Source organism: Chiloscyllium punctatum, chromosome 32 (genome assembly GCF_047496795.1).
Source record: "Chiloscyllium punctatum isolate Juve2018m chromosome 32, sChiPun1.3, whole genome shotgun sequence".
Taxonomy (NCBI): Eukaryota; Metazoa; Chordata; class Chondrichthyes; order Orectolobiformes; family Hemiscylliidae; genus Chiloscyllium; species Chiloscyllium punctatum.
Window position 1 is genome coordinate 33,968,905 of NC_092770.1, and position 17,518 is coordinate 33,986,422.

Here is a 17,518-nt window from a genome sequence, read left to right on the forward strand (position 1 = left end):
GGAATGGAGTAAGTGGGAATATGGCATTGAGACAGAGGATCAACAATGATAGTGCGGGCTCAAAGGGCCAAAAGGCCTACTTCTGCACCTATTTTCTACATTTAACATTGTGAAACTTTCCAAGGCACTAACATTGGGCTGGAGGCCTGTGACTAGTGGAGTGCCTCAGGGGTCAGTGCTGTTTGTTATCAATATCAATGATTTGGATGCGAATGTACAAGGTATGATTAGTAAGTTTGTAGATGACACTAAAATTGGTGGTACTGTGGACAATGAGGAAGGTTATCAGAAATTGCAGCAGGACCTTGATCAGCTGGGGAAGTTGGTTGAGAAATGGCAAATGGAGTTTAATGTAGATAAGTGTGAGGGCTTACATTTTGGAAAGTCAAATCAAGATAGGAGTTTCGTGGTGAATGGTGGGGCCTTAAGGAGTGTAGTGGAACAGAGGGACCTTGGAGTTCAGTGCACTGTTCTCTGAACGTGGAGTCCCAGGTAGACAGGGCAGTGAAGAAGGCTTTAGGCACACTGGCTTTCATCAGTCAGGGCACTGAGTATAGAAGTTGGGAAGTTACATTGCAGTTGTACAGGATGTTGGTGAGGCCACACTTGGAGTATTGTGTTCCATTTAGGTCACTTTGTAACAGGAAGGATAGTATTAAATTGGGAGGAGTGCAGAAGAAACTTACAAGGATATTGCCAGGACACAACGGTCTGAGTTATAGGGAGAGGTTGGACAAGCTAGGACTTTTTTCTTTAGAATGTAGGATACTGAGGGAGGATCTTATCGAGGTGTATAAGATCATGAGAGGTAAGGATAGGGTGAATGCACTCAGTCTGTTTCCCGGGGTTGGGGAATCAAGGATGAGAGGGCATCAGTTTAAGGTTAGAGGGGAAAGAATAAAAAGGAAGCTGAGGGGCAACTTTTTTACCCAGAGGGTGGTACCCATATGGAATGAGCTGCCAGTGGGAGTGGTTGAGGCGGGTACATTAACAACATTTAAAAGGCATTTGGACAAATATGTGGATAGGAAAGGATTAGAAGGATATGGGCCAAGTGCAGGGAAATGGGGTTAGGGTGGATGGACATTTTAGTCAGTACAGACCGGTTTGGGCCAAACAGCCTGTCTCCGTGATGTGGGACTCTGTGACTCTAATCAGGCAAAGGTTTGTCACCGAGTCACACAAGGGGGTATTCAGTCTGGTGGTCAGAGGTCTGGTCCAAATGATACGTTTCAAGGAAAGTTTAACAGAAGGTGAGAGAGACGTGATCATCTCAAAGGAGGAGTGAGAGGTGAGAGATTCAGGGAAGGGCAGAGGCAGCTGAACACACACAGTCGAGTGACTAGAATGGAGGTGGCTCGGGAGATGGGAGGTAGAGGGGCAGAATGATGTCAGAGGGTAGTGAGGAGGGAGGGGGTTACAGTGATGGGGAGGAACAATCTCTGAGGGTAGTGAGGAGGGAGGGGATAGGGAGGAACGATGTCACGGAGAAATCTGGAAGGATGGGAAGTTTGGTGTGGCTGGGCTCCAATCGTGACCATAAGGGAGATAAAGGGCCTGGACTTGGTATGGGTTCGGATGAAAGAAGCAGTGCTTTGGATAACTGGACGGTGACCCTGAGAGCACTGGAGTCTCTGACAAAGACCCAGGGGATTACTGAGGCCCAGTGTTAGCTCTCCAAGCTGTTTCAGTTCCCATCATCTTGGCTGGTTATGAACATACAAATAAGGAACAGGAGTATGCCACTCGGCCCTTCGAATCTGCTCCCCCCATTCAATAAGACTGTGGCTGATCTGATTTTAATCTCTGCTTCAGATTCCTATGTTTCCTCAATAATCTTTCACCCCCTTGGTCATCAAGAATCTCTCTCCCACTGCCTTCAAAATGTTTACAGCTTCTGCATTAAGGGAGGGAATTCCAAAGACTCTCAACCCACTGACTGTCTCAACGATCAGGAACTTTTATGATAAAGTATTTATTTAATATGCCTTTCTTGTCAACCGATTCAGAAATATTACGACACACCTCTGGAGCAGGTGGGATCTGAACTCATACCTCCCAGTCTAGGGAGAGGGAAACTACCACTGCACCACAAGAGGGCCCTCCCAGACCACAGTGATGATTGAGAAGGAGATTGGAAAACGCTGAGCGTTATTAACACTTTGCAATCAGGATGCCACAAAAATAAGCTTCCCTGTATTTGGAAAAAACTGCAAATTGGTGCACAGATTGATTCCGAAACAGTAAACGTGTCTTTGTGAATTCTGATATTTCTTCAGATTGGATTTTATTGGAAATATTTATCAATTCCCAAAAGGAGAGATGAAATCAAACAACATTCTCTGTTCCTGCATTAACGACAGGATGCATCAATCATTCCACTAAACTGCCCGTTCAAACCAACTAGCTGAATATTACAATGCAATTACATTAAAATGAAGTCGTCTTTCTTATAACATCATATAAATGGATTACATTCTCTGTATTTGTGGCTCACTTAGGCATGCCCTGAAAGATTGTACCTGTTCTCTGAGCAGTGCAGGTGCTACTAGAATTCTGTGTCACTTCTGTCCCTATTATTCATTTGATCTAATTGATGACACATTCATCCTAATGACTGTGAGTAAGGCGTGAATCGGCCAAATGTTAGCTGCCAGGGAAAACAGAGCAATTAAATTTATTGCTGGCACAATAACAGAATCTGTTCCAGGGCTGGGGCTGAACTGAGTGTAAAGGGAACTCTGCTTCAGACTTGGCTGCTTTTTCAAACTGGACACTGAACAGCAAACAGAGTAACCCAGGACCACACTCCTTGTTCAAACTGGACACTGAACAATAGAGAGAGTAACTCAGGACCAGGCTCCACGTTCACTGAGCAATAATAATGCGAACACCAACAAGCAAACACAAGCTCATAGCCTGGTTTCATCTCAACTCCTGGATCAAGACGAGTTTCAGAATTGCAGGAAACCTCCTCACCAACTTGGATTAGAGTTGAATCATAAACAATAGCTGCTTCCGGAATGGTCAGGAGGGACCGATGGGAATTTTACAGCCAGCTGGAGATGGTGTTCCAGCACGTAATGCAGTGCTCTTGAGTAGCAGTATTCAGATAAACATCATCAGTCACTACTTACAGGATCTAACTTCAAACTTGCAATTGGTCTTGAAATGTTACTGCACCTCCCCAGCATCACCCTCACAGCCGCCTAAAACCAAATGTTAATCTCTGGGATTTCCCCTTGGACAGATTGACTGGTAAGGAATGCTTGGCTGAATATGTGCTGATGATCCACAATGAGAGTCTGCACACATCTGAGGATAAATATGACTACACACCATTTCAACACAGCAGGCCATTCAGCCCCACTACTCCGCACTGACCACCCTGAAGCTCGGAATGAGCCTCTCCCACAGCCTTTCCAGCCTCCTCAGGAAGGGCAGGTCCCAGGCCCAGGGATGGGCTCCACACCTTCACTCCGACCAGGAAGAGAGATCCCAAAGGCTTGTTCGCTCCGAACAGACCGTTAAGAGGAAACCTCATTCTTCCAAGATTCCCTGTCTCAGAAGTCCCTCACACTCCCTCCTCACCAACCCCCCCATCATCCCTCCCTGCCACCCCCAACACTCCCACCCCATCATAGCCCCACCCACTACCTTCCACACCCTTTACACCCAAACCATTCCCCTCTCCCCTCTCCCCTCCCATACATGCCTCCCTCTGTCTACCTGACCACAGTAGCTGCAGCTGCTATGTGTGTCGGATTGTTGGAGACTGAGGAACCCAGTTAGGTGACGCTCTCAGCTCCCCTCAAGTGGACATCCTCAATGCCGGGAGATGGTGGTGAGACAGCTCCTTGCACCATGGCATTGGTCAGACTGAACTCTCTCCCAGCTTTGGAGAGACTCTGTCTATTTGCTGCAGCCTGTATCCCTCAGTGCGGAATGTTAGTGTGGCATTGGCAGCACACAGTAATCCCTGATGGGGCACTGGCTCAGCTTTGTTCTGGATCCCAGCGGAGGGAGAGCTGACCAACCACTGATGACAGGGCTGACAGTGATCGCTCTCTGAAAACGGGTGAAAGTGAGGACAGCAGATGCTGGAGATCAGAGAGTGGTGCTGGAAAAGCACAGCAGGTCAGGCAGCATCCGAGGAGCAGGAGAAGGGCTGATGAAGGCTGAAACCTCGATTCTCCTGCTCCTCAGATGCTGCTGTGCATCACACTCTTGACTCTCTGAAAATGGCCTGACAGCAGCCAAGAGAGAACACGATGAAGAGTGTCAGTGTCAGACTGAAACCCTGCCTGGGCCCAGAGTCAATGTCAATAACAAGGCTCCTCATGTTACTGTCTGGAAGCAAAGTGTTGCCCTGGAATAGGGGATGGAATTGTCACTGGACACCCAGTTTTCTCCAGAGGTTTTAACAGACTGCCTCTATCACATGCTCAAGAACTCTGGGCACAATAACAGAAGTTGCTGGAAAAGCTGAGCAGGTCTGGCAGCGTCTGTGGAGAGAAATCACAGTTAACATTTCAGACCAAGTGACCCTTCCCCAGAACTCTGTACTCTGGTCAGATTGGTGAGGGTAAATCATAGTCTCCCCACCCCCCATTCACTGTGTTTCTCTTGAGGCCACTGAAATGAAATGACCGTATCATAGGATCACAGAATTATACAGTGCAGGAAAAGGCCATTCGGCCCATCGTGTCTGATCCAGCTCGGTTATCTAGTCCTGCTCTATTTCCTGGAGCTAATCTCCTGAGTTCTCCCCATATACCTGCATACCATTACTATCCAAAAAACATTCCAATGTCCTTTTGGATGGCCCAACTGAATGTGTCTGCACCACATTTCCACAGTAAGTGTTGGTCTTTCTGTTCTGAAGCCACACTGGAATCTCAGGAGGATACAATCTGACAAGGACAACAGGGAGATACCTTAGCAGTTCCATCCAGCTACAGATGCCCTTTTTCTCACATTGGATGATAATCTCTGCATCAGGGATTTCCTGGGGCACTGCCCCCTCTCCCCGGCACAGATTACCTCCTACACCCACTGCCTTCCCGTATTCATCATTCCCTCCCACCCCCAGCTCCAGCCCCTTGCCCTCTGCCATTATGCATCCTTCCCTCACAAGTACTGCCCACTATTTCAAACACCCCTCTCTGTTAAGAACTGGTTTGCAGGTAATGATCTAATGATGTGGCTGAAGGGCTGATCAGCCTCCTCCAGTCCCTATTCCCCCTTTAAAAACTGAAACAACAGCGGGTGCTGTAAATCAGACACAAAAGCAGAATTTGCTGGAAGAGCTCAGTAGGTCTGGCGGCATCTGTAGAGAGAAATCAGAGTTCACGTTTCAGGTCCGGTGACCCTTCCTCAAAAATGAAACGTGAACTCTGATTTCTCTCCACAGATGCTGTCAGACCTGCTGAGCTTTTCCAGCAATTTCTGTTCCCTTTTGTTCCCTGAGCTAAGTGTCAGGGTGAAAGATTCGAACAGTGGAGAAACAGAGAGCTTGTCCTGAAAGCTGGGAAATCAGTCTGTGCTGGTGTTAATGTTCCACACCTCACTCTCTGACTGAAAACTTTCCACAATAACTCTCATGGAAATCAGTCTGATTGTTGGTTCAGGATAAAGTTTCTCACAACTGGTTTCAGAGTTGCTGTTACAGCCAGAGATACACGACATGGAACAGTACCCTTTGAATACGGGCATTATAGGAATGATCACATATATCAGTGTGACAGATACATCTCACTCGCTCTGGATGAATCACCTGTGAGTCACACAGGGTTATGATTTTTCAAAGATTTCACTTTCCTCTGCGATATAATCTCTTGGCTGTGATCACTGCCTGTTTGACATTGTGGTCTTGCAAGTATTTTCCTTCTACAAAGCATCTTTCTATCAGAGACAGAGACCTACCTTACTGAATCATGCTTTATGAATCTAAGTCTTGTATGGCTTCATTAGTAATGAAAGAACAGACAAGTGTACATTTTATAGCACCTTTCACAACCTGTTACTTCTGAGGTTTCATGTAGAAAATGAGACACCCAATTTTCACCCAGCAACCCCTCACCACTAACAGTAATGTCAGAATGACCAGATCATAGTGGGCGGCACGGTGGCACAGTGGTTAGCACTGCTGCCTCACAGCGCCAGAGACCCGGGTTCAGTTCCCGCCTCAGGCAACTAACTGTGTGGAGTTTGCACATTCTCCCCATGTCTGTGTGGGTTTGCTCTGGTTTCCTCCCACAGTCCAAAGATGTGCAGGTTAGGTGAATTGACCATCCTAAAATTGCCCGTAGTGTTAGGTAAGGGGTAGATGTAGGGGTATGGGTGGGTTGTGCTTCGGCAGGACGGTGTGGACTTGTTGGGCCGAAGGGCCTGTTTCCACACTGTAAGTAATCGAATCTAATCTAATCTGTTTTGATGATGCCATTTGAGGGATAAATGTTGACTGGATGCCAGGGAGCTCTCACCACACACCCCTTCCCCAGCACGGGATCTTACACATCAAGCAAGAACAGTGGCTCAGTGGTTAGCACAGCTGCCCCGCACACCAGAGACCCATGTTCAATCCCACCCTCAGGTGACTGCCTATGTGGAGGAGCTGGTGTTGGACTGGGGTGTACAAAGTGAAAAATCACACACCTCAGGTTATAGTCCAACAGGTTTATTGAAAAGCACTAGCTTTCAGAGCGCAGCTCCTTCATCAGGTGGTTGTAAAGACACAGAATTAATAACAAAAGGTTACAGTGTTATGAAACTGAAATAACACATTGAACAAACCTGGATTGTTATGTCTTACATCTTTTGGGATGGGTTGCAGGTTTTGGCTCATTAATATGTAAATTCCAGAACTGGTGGTGGAGGTGGGGGTATGCGGTGGTGGTGGGGGGTGTGCGGGGGTGTGGGGGTGCGGTGGTGGTGGTGGGGGGTGCAGTGGCGGTGGGGGGAGGTAGTGTGGTGGTGGGGGGATGCGGTGGTGAGGGGTGGTGGTGGTGTTGGGGGTGTGCGATGGTGGTGGTGGTGGGGTGTGTGCGGTGGTGGGGGTGTTGCGGTGTTGGTGGTGGTGGGGGTGTGATGTGCGGTGGTGGTGGTGGGGGGTGTGGTAGCGGTGGGGGGAGGCAGTGTGGTGGTGGGGGGGATGCAGTGGTGGGGGGGGTGCGTGGTGGTGGTGGGGGGGTGCCATGGTGGTGGGGGGGTGGTGGTGGTGGTGGGGGGGGGGGGGGGGGGGTGGTGGGGGGGTGGTGGTGGTGGTGGGAGGGGGGTGCGGTGGTGGTGGGGGGGTGCCATGGTGGTGGGGGGGGGGGGGGGGGGTGCGGTGGTGGTGGTGGTGGTGGGAGGGGGGTGCGGTGGTCGGGGTGGGGTGTGGAGAGCTGCCATTAGAAGGGTCACTGTTGACATCATGGGACAAATGGCCTGCTTCCACACTCTTGGGATTCAATCCCATGAGAGGACAGACATGGTTTGAGTTTGACACTTGGTCTAAAGGGCAGCACCTCAGACTGTATGGCACTCCCTTGGTATTACACAAGAGGGACCAATGGCTGTGGAGTGGGGCTGGAACTTTCAAAGTGACACTGCCTCAGAGCTACAGCTCATTGAGTTACCCTCCCAACCCCCAGGGGGCAATGTCTGGCTGGCACACTGCTGCACTGCTAAGGGAGTGCTGCAATGTTTCTGAGGCATAATTTTTACAATGTGACATTATCCGCAGTCCTTGGTGAATCCATTTGAGTTTCTCTTCAGTGAAATCTGAAGAAGAAATAAAAATTTGAATGCATGCACAACCAGATTTAAGAACAGCTTCTTCCCCACTGCTATCAGACCTATGGACAGACCTCTCAATGTTAATGCTGATCTCTCTCTCTCTGCACCTTCTCGATGGCTGTAACACTGTATTCTGCACTCTGTTCTGCTACCCTGTTGCACTCTGTATCGTACGCCTGCCTGCATTGCACAAAAAACAATACTTTTCTCTGTATCTCAGTCCATGTGATAACATCAAATAAAATTCAATCAAATCTGCCCAGTTTGGCAGATTTTCTAATCATAACAACATTTGTGTATCCCCTGGATCATTCAGGAAGACAAACTTTGGGCATTTTCAGACACTCCAATACATTTCTAGAACAACTCACAATACTCCAGCCCTGGCCTAACCATTCCCTTGGCCATAATCACCATCACCTCTCTGCTTTTTACACTCTCTTAACGTCACTTCCTTCCAACACCGTTCAGAACCTGTGAAATGTTTCTGGCATCTACAATGAAGCACCATTTGACCTGTTTTAAGTAAAACAACAGGAGGCCATTCAGCCCATTCAGTCTGCTCTCCCATTTTAACAAGGTCATGTCTGATTGAACTGTTGCCTCAGCTCCACTTTCCTGTCTGTCCCTTTGACCCCGGACTCCATTGGGCCAGGCCTGGGTGCTGACATTGATTGGCAAGTTCAAATCCAACATCTCACTGGCTGAGATCAAGCAATTCAACACTGTAGCTGCTTAATCATGACCAACAATGTGATAATGGCACACCCACCATCAGATGCAATGAGATTTATTCAATAAAAGACAAAGAAAAAAGTATTTGAAAAGCAAATCAGTAAAAGACAGCCTTTTACATAATGTCCACATCCTTTATTGGCTTTTTTTCCAATTCCTTCACAATCTCCATCACTGACATTGCTCGCTATGTATCACTGAGAGAAGGCTCATCCTATTTTCCTGAGGCCCATGTGATTTGACGTGTCTCAGCCTGAGCTAGATTTGGCGTGACCTTGAATGTGAACCGTGTGTCTGTGAGGAGCACTGAGCTCACGTCCCACTGCAACAACGTGAGCACCAAATTCAAAGCTGACTCTCAACGACAGTACTGAGGGCGTGCTTCACTGTCTGCTGTCCTCGAAACGAGACATTAATCTGAGATTTTTCAGTGAACCTTCCACGGGACGGTTTGAAGATGAGCAGGACTCTGTTTCTGGAGTCAGATCAATTCCCACAGTCAATGTCAGTAAAGCAGACGATCTGCTCATTGTCACACTGCTGTTTGTGGGATCTTGCTGTGTCTGAATTGACTGTCACATTTCTTGCATGATAAGAATGACCCCACTCACGCCAGTATTTATTGCCCATCCCTAGTTGCCCCTTGAGAAGGTGGGGGTAAGCTGCCTTCTTGATCCACTGCAGTCCATGTGCTGTAGGTAGACCCACAATACTGTTTGGAAAGGGGTAGACTGGTTTAAATCGGATTTCTCCAATGGCCTTCAGGACTCAGTGTCGAGATCAATAATTGTAAGGGCCTGAACACCTTCTTCCACGTTTTTATACCTACTCCCACAGTCCAGGTGCTATCATGATACGGGCTGCTTTTAGCACGGCCATCACATTCCCACCCACCCATAGTCCCCATTATCATCCAACCAGCTTCTCTTCTTCTCTGGTTTAATAACAAGTCTGCCTAAGTGTTTCCCTCTCCCTCTCTCTCTCTCTTTCTCTGGGCTCCATCTCCACATATCAGCTCACTCGTTCCCCTCACACCCCTGTCATCAGCTGAAACACCATTTTTACCCAGTTACTATCAAAAGGTCACTGGACTCAAGACATTAACCTTGATTCTCTCTCCACTAATGCTGCCAGACTTGTGGGCTTCTCCAGCAATTTCTGTTTTGGTTTCAGATTTCCAGCATCCATAGTTTTATTACAGATCGTGGTATTTGCCCTGATTATCACTTCACACCATCTGCCCCTTCTACCAGGAAGTGGTACTGGGGAAAGACTCTTCCATACCACTCACCATCTGACTTGGAAATATGTTAACATTCCTTCAGTGTCACTCTCTCCCTCCCTCCAGGCAGTGAGACAGGCCCTAACACGACCTGCCCCAGTGAGAACCAGCCCAATTCTTCAAACCCGGCCTCCTGTGCAAACACTCAGCACTACAGTGTCACTCCGACCACTCGGAGATCTGACTCTTGTGAAAAGGAAAACAAAAGGAATCAGTTGCAGTCACCAGCACTAGCAACAAATATAATAGTTCGAACAAGCCCATTCAATCTCTTCCCAAATTGATTTCTTGCCACTCTCTGTAGTTACTATTCTCTGTAGATTGACCTTCTCAACAAGAAATTGACATGAGCATGCTCGCTGTACAAAGAGGCTGAAAAATACACACAGCATACAAACACACATGCACACACATACAACATACACAACTACATGCAAACACTTACACAGACACACATACAGATAGGCATACATATGTATGTAGGTAAAAACAATGACTGCAGATGCTGGAAACCAGATTCTGGATTAGTGGTGCTGGAAGAGCACAGCAGTTCAGGCAGCATCAGAGGAGCAGCGAAATCGACGTTTCGGGCAAATGCCCTTCATCAGGAATAATGTGACTCGCTGACTCTGCCCTTAGACCATTTCTATGTCCAATATTTCTCAGCTGCACCTTCTGTTTTCAAAGGGCTCTCCAAACAATTTCCAGAAAAGAAAATCAGCTGTGCTAATTAATCCTCTTTTATAACCACTTCAATACTCGTCTAAGTAATATTGTGTCATTACTTACAACTGTAACACTGCCTCGGGCCAAACTGATTATAGCTCATGTTTGATTGTCATTGGAATTCTTTCACTGCTGCCTGCTCCCTCTGCTAAACTTAATTACTTCCCTTCCCACCAATAACATTACTTTAGCTGTAATGGCAGTGACTTGTGGAGAAGTTTGGAATCAGACTATCTCACAACGCTGCAGGCCAGTATAACACCAGCACCCATAGCATTCGGATGAGAGAAGCTTAGTAAATTCATTAATCTATGAGTGATATTATGGTGGAATGGGATTTATTGGATCTAGAAATGGTTGAGAGTGCACTGCACACCATATTGGCTCAGCCACAGAGCAGTCCATATAGAAAATTTTGGTGATAAAGATCCAATAAATTGCAATGTACCAGGGGATAAGCTGAAAAGGATCAAACTGGATTTGCCACAAGTGTCACCGTCTACCTCCAGGTTGCAAAGAGATGAACACTGAGGTTATAATTCACATAGGAGAAAGTGAGGACTGCAGATGCTGGAGATCAGAGCTTAAAAATGTGTTGCTGGAAAAACGCAGCAGGTCATGCAGCACTAAAGGAACAGGAGAATCGATGTTCCGGGCATAAGCCCTTGCTATTTATATTGGGGGGAGAAAAGAAACAAAACACATAGTTTATTTTGTTGCTTAACTTTGTTGCTTAGTTAGGTGCCAGCTCTAGTTCAGATCCTGGAACTCTTGCCTCAGAATCAGGAAGGAGTTGGGTTTGTGGCCTAACTCAAGTGTGAATCAGAAATGGAATCACTCAACAGAGACGGCAAAATGAGGTCACAGCTTCACCCCCAGGCGATCATGAAAGATCGCAGTGTAGAACTCACAGCAGGACCAGTACAGGAATTCTGGCCAATATCTATCCAACACCCAGCATGATTAAAAACTGAGGTAATCTTGTCATGAGCAGACTGCTGAATGTGGAATCTTGCTCTGCAGAAATTAGCTGCTGTGATTTCTGCCTGTGCACACAATAACTTATGAGAACAGAGTCAGAAGTCACATGACAACAGTGCCAAAGCCCAATGGGTTTATTTGAAATCACAAGCTTTCAGAGTGACACTCCTTCGTCAGGTGAACTTGACTCCAAAAGCTTGTGATTTTAAGTAAACTAGTTGGACTATAACCTGGTGTTGTTCTGACTTCGTCCACCCCTGTCCATCCACATCTTGACATGAGAGAGAAGGGGAATACATGGTTACAGGAGGAGTTGGAAAGACATAACAAGAAAGGAAGGTTCACATACAGAATAAATACAAACACAGAGAGCTCAGTCAGACAGTCTGTGTCCATACAGGAGCCTCCATATATTCTGAGCAAGTTCAGCCCATTATCACTGATCATCTTGGAACAAGGGCATCGAGATGGACTGAGTGCAAATCTCTCACATTAAATACCCCAAGGATGCAGCCAGCTATCAGCCTTCATAGGGCAGGGTCCACATCGAGAAATGTCACAGAGCAAGACAGGTACTTCCTAACAACTGCTCGCTGTTCAAGAGGGAAAATACAAGATCTCTAATCTGCGCAGCAAGTTGGGTGGAAATAGGACAGATTGTCCCAATGAAACGTAGGCTGAGGCTGGAGAAGGGCACATGGAAAGGTGGGCCATGTTTTTGTTTACACAGAGCATCGATTCAACAAGAATCCCATATTTCTCTGGCAGCTGGTGTTCCTCAGTTATAAACCACGGAATCAGAGAGTCCCTGAGACAAGGGATCCTGTATATCTCACATGCACTTTGCAAAGGAACAGTAAATTATAGTCAAGGGTACAAACTGCTGTTCCAAAATAAAAATCAAGTTGTGAAAAGAACTGTCTATGTGATACGTAAAGTGGTGTTGGATGATTATACTAGATTACTTACAGTGTGAAAACAGGTCCTTCACCCCAACCCTCTGAAGAGCAACCCACCCATCACTTAACACTACAGGTAATTTAGCATGGCCAATTCACCTAACCTGCACATCTTTGGACCATGGGAAGAAACCCACACAGAGAATGTGCAAACTCCACACGAACAGTTGCCTGAGGCAGGAATTGAACTCAGGTCTCTGGGGCAGCAGTGCTAACCACTGAGCCACTGAACCACCACACTGCTTGTGATAGAATTGAAGCACATGGTACAATGACATGGCATTCCCTAAATGAGAATGACTACAATTCAAACATATTTCATTCAGTTCGAAAGCAGTTTAGCGTAACCAGTGATCATGAAAGGTGCTATATAAATGCAAGTTTTGTTTTCTGTGATTTTAATCACAATGGGGGACTTTATTTCCAATTTGCCACATTGTCTGACCTCCAGTTCAACAACAACTCACATTCATATAGCACCTTTAACACAGCAAGACATGCCAAATGCTGCTAATCTAATCAATACTAAAACAGACCCAAGTGTCACTTGACTTAAAACCTTAAGTCTGTTTCTCCACAGATGATGCCAGACCTGCTGAGTTTCTCCAGCACTTTCTGTCATTCTTTCAAATTTCCAGCAGGTGCAGTTCTCCGTTCTATTTTATGCAAATCTCATCAAATTTGGCCCCAAAACCAAAAATGAGAACAGGTGACCAATATGTGTTGGAAATGTTGGCTTCAAATAGCAGCTTAGAAGAAGGTAGAAACTGGGTCCAAGTCACTGAGGTACAGGCATTCATAGTAGGATAAAGGAAATGAGATGAACAGTTACACATGGGAGCACAAAGAAGGAACAAGAGTCGGCCACTCGGCCCTTCAAATCTGCTTTCCCCATTCAAAAAGATGGTGGCTGATCTGATTTTAATCTCAACTCTCCAAACCTGCATCTCCCTGATAATCTCGAGGTAGATGTGCTTCAGAGGGGCAGGGTACGTGAGAAACGAAGGCTGCAGGGATTTCTTTTATGCTTATTGCCCTGGAGCCTGGTTCTGTAACTGACAGAGTTCCCTCTCATTCCAGGAACTCCCAGAGTGAGAACCCCAACATCCCAGGATGGAAATCCAATCCCAGGCAGCTGGTGTTCAGACAGCATCAGGAACTCTCTTAACCCTGCAGTCTGGGCTCACTGATGAACATCTGAATCATAGCATCCTGCATCGCACCAGGCTCCTTCTCCCTCGTCTGTTTATGCAGTCTCCCCTCATGACTCACCTCAACCTCCCCCCCTGTTGGAGTGAGCTCCACAATCATCCTCACTCTCTGGGGAAGACCCATTCTCCTGATTTCCCAAAAGGATTGTTCAGGGACTGTCTTATATTGATGGTCCCCAATAGTTCTGACATCATTTCCAAATAAAATATCGTCACTACACCTACCCGATCAAAACCTCTCAGGTATTTTTCATCAAACGTCATTACACATCTCTGGACTAAGTGGGACTCAAACGCAGCCTCTTGGCTCAGAGAAAGGGACATTACCATAATGCCTCAAAAGCCCTTCAAATCCTCTTTGGCCTGTCTCTAAGAGCACCCTGAGTTTGTTCTTCAGTGAGAATGGAACTGCACATGTTTACTTTTTCCTGCTGGGTCTAATCTTCTCGTAAGTATTATTGCCCTCTCCAGTGATTCTAATGATCTGGCCAGCACAATCCGCAATTCTCCAAGAATGGTCCAAAAAAGGTGCCACACACCTCTCATATAACATCCTTGTGTTTCAATTCCAACCCTCTTGAGGGGATTGCAATCACATTCTAAGTGCCCCCTGATGTGGCTCTGTATTTTTTACTGATCTATGTGTCTGTGGCTCCCTCTGCTCCCTGACCCATTTTGACAGCTTTTGCCAGACTGCCCCAGGCCTCTGCACCAACACACACAGTTCGTGCACTGTATTGAAGAAAGGTTACTGCACTCGAAACATTAACGCTGCTTGTCTCTCCACAGATGCTTCCAGATCTGCTGAATTTCTCCAGCAATTTCTGTCTTTGTTTCATAAGCAGTTACATGAACAACTCATTATGGAACAGAAATTCATCAGATCCACTGTATGGGCTGAAGATGGGCTTTTGCCCAAAACGTTGATTGTCCTGCTCCTCGGAGCTGCCTGACCTGCTGTGCTTTTCCAGCACACTCTAATCTCCTATATCTGCAGTACCCACTTCTGTCTGGGGGAAGTTCTAGTGCCATTATCACTGGACTGCTAACCCAGAGACCCAGATAATGTTCTGGGGAAGCTGGGTTCAAATCCCACCACAGCAAACGGTGGAATTTGAATTCAATAAAAAATCTGAAATGAAGTGTCAAATGATGACCATGAAAACATTGTTGATTGTCAGGAAAAACCCAGGAATCTGCCATCCTTACCCGGTCTCACCTACAATGTGACTACCCTCCGTCCAATACAGAATGGCCAATTAATGCTGGTATGGCCTGTGCTGTCCTCGTCCCGTGAATGAATAAAAAACAATTTAGCAGCTATCCCCATGCACATACCATTCCTCTCTGTGACCCCCCACATCTATCACCTTAGCACCCCTTCGCCCAACCTCAGATCCTGATAGAATCAGGCCATTTGGCCCATCAGGCTGGTGCTGAAAATGTGTTGCTGGAAAAGCGCAGCAGGTCAGGCAGCATCCAAGGAGCAGGAGAATCGACGTTTCGGGCATAAGCCCTTCTTCAGGATTCCTGTTCCTTGGATGCTGCCTGACCTGCTGCGCTTTTCCAGCAACACATTTTCAGCTCTGATCCCCAGCATCTGCACTCCTCACTTTCTCCTCCATCAGGCTGGTGCCAGAGCTGTGAAAGAAAGATTCACTCAGACCCATTGGTTGCTGCTGGCTCCTCGTGAATTTGGGAAGAGCTGTCCTGTTGGGAATGTCCCAGTCTGGAATGACTCTCCATCAGCTTCCAAATATCTCACAGAAACTCCTCGGTCAGCTCCAGGTCACAGGGTGTTCTTTTTAAACAATAATATAGCACAGACAAACATCCAAAAAATGCAGCTTTCTAAAGTTCATTGTCGAACTAAAAATAAAGACAGAGTTTTCAGGAAGCGGATCGGAAAAGTGTGCAGCAAATCCCACTCAGTGCCTTTCCTCAGGCGGTTGTAAAGTTTCTTTGGAGCCAAGCACTGACCTGACTGTCCGCTCTCTCTCTGCTCCACCTCGTCTGGGTACTGCTGTCCGGCCAGCCTGCCTTACTCTGTCCTCCTGCAGCGTCCCGGGCTCGGCCAGCCTGGCACCGGGCGGGCTGGGGGATACGGAGGGCGGTGTGAACGGGTCTATCAGACGGTGACCTGAGTCTGGAGCAGACTGGGATCCCAGGCATAGTGCCCCCGGGGCTGGGGAAAGCTGTCCTGCCCAGGGTGAGGGGGTACAGAGAGTTACCCCACCCTCAGCCCCAGTCCCTGATTAAACTGCTCTCCCCCCTCTCTGTGTCTGTCTCTCTCTCACAGACACAGAGGGATCACCAGGAGACTCCCAGCTGCTGTAGACTCCAGCCCTGATTCCCTTCCCCTTCTGACCGCCCGCCAGAGGCTGCTCGCACTTTTAAACTGAGCGTCAAACAGAGGGAGGGACACAGGCAGTGTCTGTGTGGGTGTGTATGTGTGTGTGCGTGTATGGATGTGGGTGTCTGTGTATGTGGGTGTGTGTATGGATGTGGGTGTCTGTGTATGTGGGTGTGTGTATGGATGTGTGTGTGTATGAGTTTTTGGGTGTGTGTGTGTGAGTGTGTGTATATGTGGGTGTGTGTATATGTGTGTGAGAGTGTGTGTGTGGGTGTGTATGTGTGTGTGGGTGTGTATGTGTATGTGTGTGTGTGGGTGTGTATGTGTGTGTGTGGGTGTGGGTGTGGGTGTGGGTGTGTGTGGAGCTGGGGCAGGGAGCAGGGTTCCTGTGGGTTTTGTGGTCACTGTGTTGTTTTGACACTGTGGGGGTGGTGGGTGGGTGGGGGTGAGGAGCTGGTGTTTGGGTTTGACACCCACCCACCACCCTCACAGTGTCAAACCCAAACACCAGCTCCTCACCCCCACCCACCCACCACCCCCAGAGTGTCAAACCCAAACACCAGCGCCTCACCCCCACCCACCACCCCCAGAGTGTCAAACCCAAACACCAGCTCCTCACCCCCACCCACCCACCACCCCCAGAGTGTCAAACCCAAACACCAGCGCCTCACCCCCACCCACCACCCCCAGAGTGTCAAACCCAAACACCAGCGCCTCACCCCCACCCACCACCCCCAGAGTGTCAAACCCAAACACCAGCGCCTCACCCCCACCCACCACCCCCAGAGTGTCAAACCCAAACACCAGCTCCTCACCCCCACCCACCCACCACCCCCAGAGTGTCAAACCCAAACACCAGCCCCTCACCCCCACCCACCACCCCCAGAGTGTCAAACCCAAACACCAGCTCCTCACCCCCACCCACCCACCACCCCCAGAGTGTCAAACCCAAACACCAGCCCCTCACCCCCACCCACCCACCACTCTCACAGTGTCAAACCCAAACACCAGCTCCTCACCCCCATCCACCCACTACCCCCACAGTATCAAAACAACACAGTGACCACAAAACCCGCAGGAACCCTGCTCCCTGCCCCAGCTCCACACACACACACACACACATACTCATCTACCCATCCACACACGCACACCCACATACTCACTACCCATCCACACATATGCACGCACACACACACATACATACACACACCCACCCACCCGTACATACACACACATACAGCCACACCCCCACATACATACCCACCCATACATACATACATACATACACACCCATACACCCACCCCACCCCACCCCACCCCACCCCACACACACACACACCCAGCATGCACTGCAAGCACACACACACATATATAACAAAAATGCATCAATACATAAAGACTTTGTGGCCAATGACACTACCAGCTATTTAAAGGAAACAATCTCTGAGCAGGAATGACCTGGCTGCTCTTGAGAGCACCCGTCTGCCTCTGG

General features: G+C 47.9%; 1 protein-coding gene across 10 annotated transcripts in view; it reads right to left on the minus strand.

The window, feature by feature from the left end:
- nav3 (neuron navigator 3) overlaps positions 1 to 17,518 on the minus strand; it is a 927,909-nt gene that overhangs the window by 470,192 nt on the left and 440,199 nt on the right. For 4 of the 10 annotated variants that reach the window (XM_072552049.1, XM_072552048.1, XM_072552047.1 and 1 more), the window contains exon 1: positions 15,654 to 15,957. The exons of the other annotated variants lie outside the window; for them this stretch is intronic. In XM_072552049.1, the coding sequence (XP_072408150.1) occupies positions 15,654 to 15,845 (192 nt within the window). In that variant the 5' untranslated portion in view covers positions 15,846 to 15,957. Of the gene's footprint in view, positions 1 to 15,653; positions 15,958 to 17,518 lie in introns of those variants that run through there. 10 annotated transcript variants of the gene reach the window in all.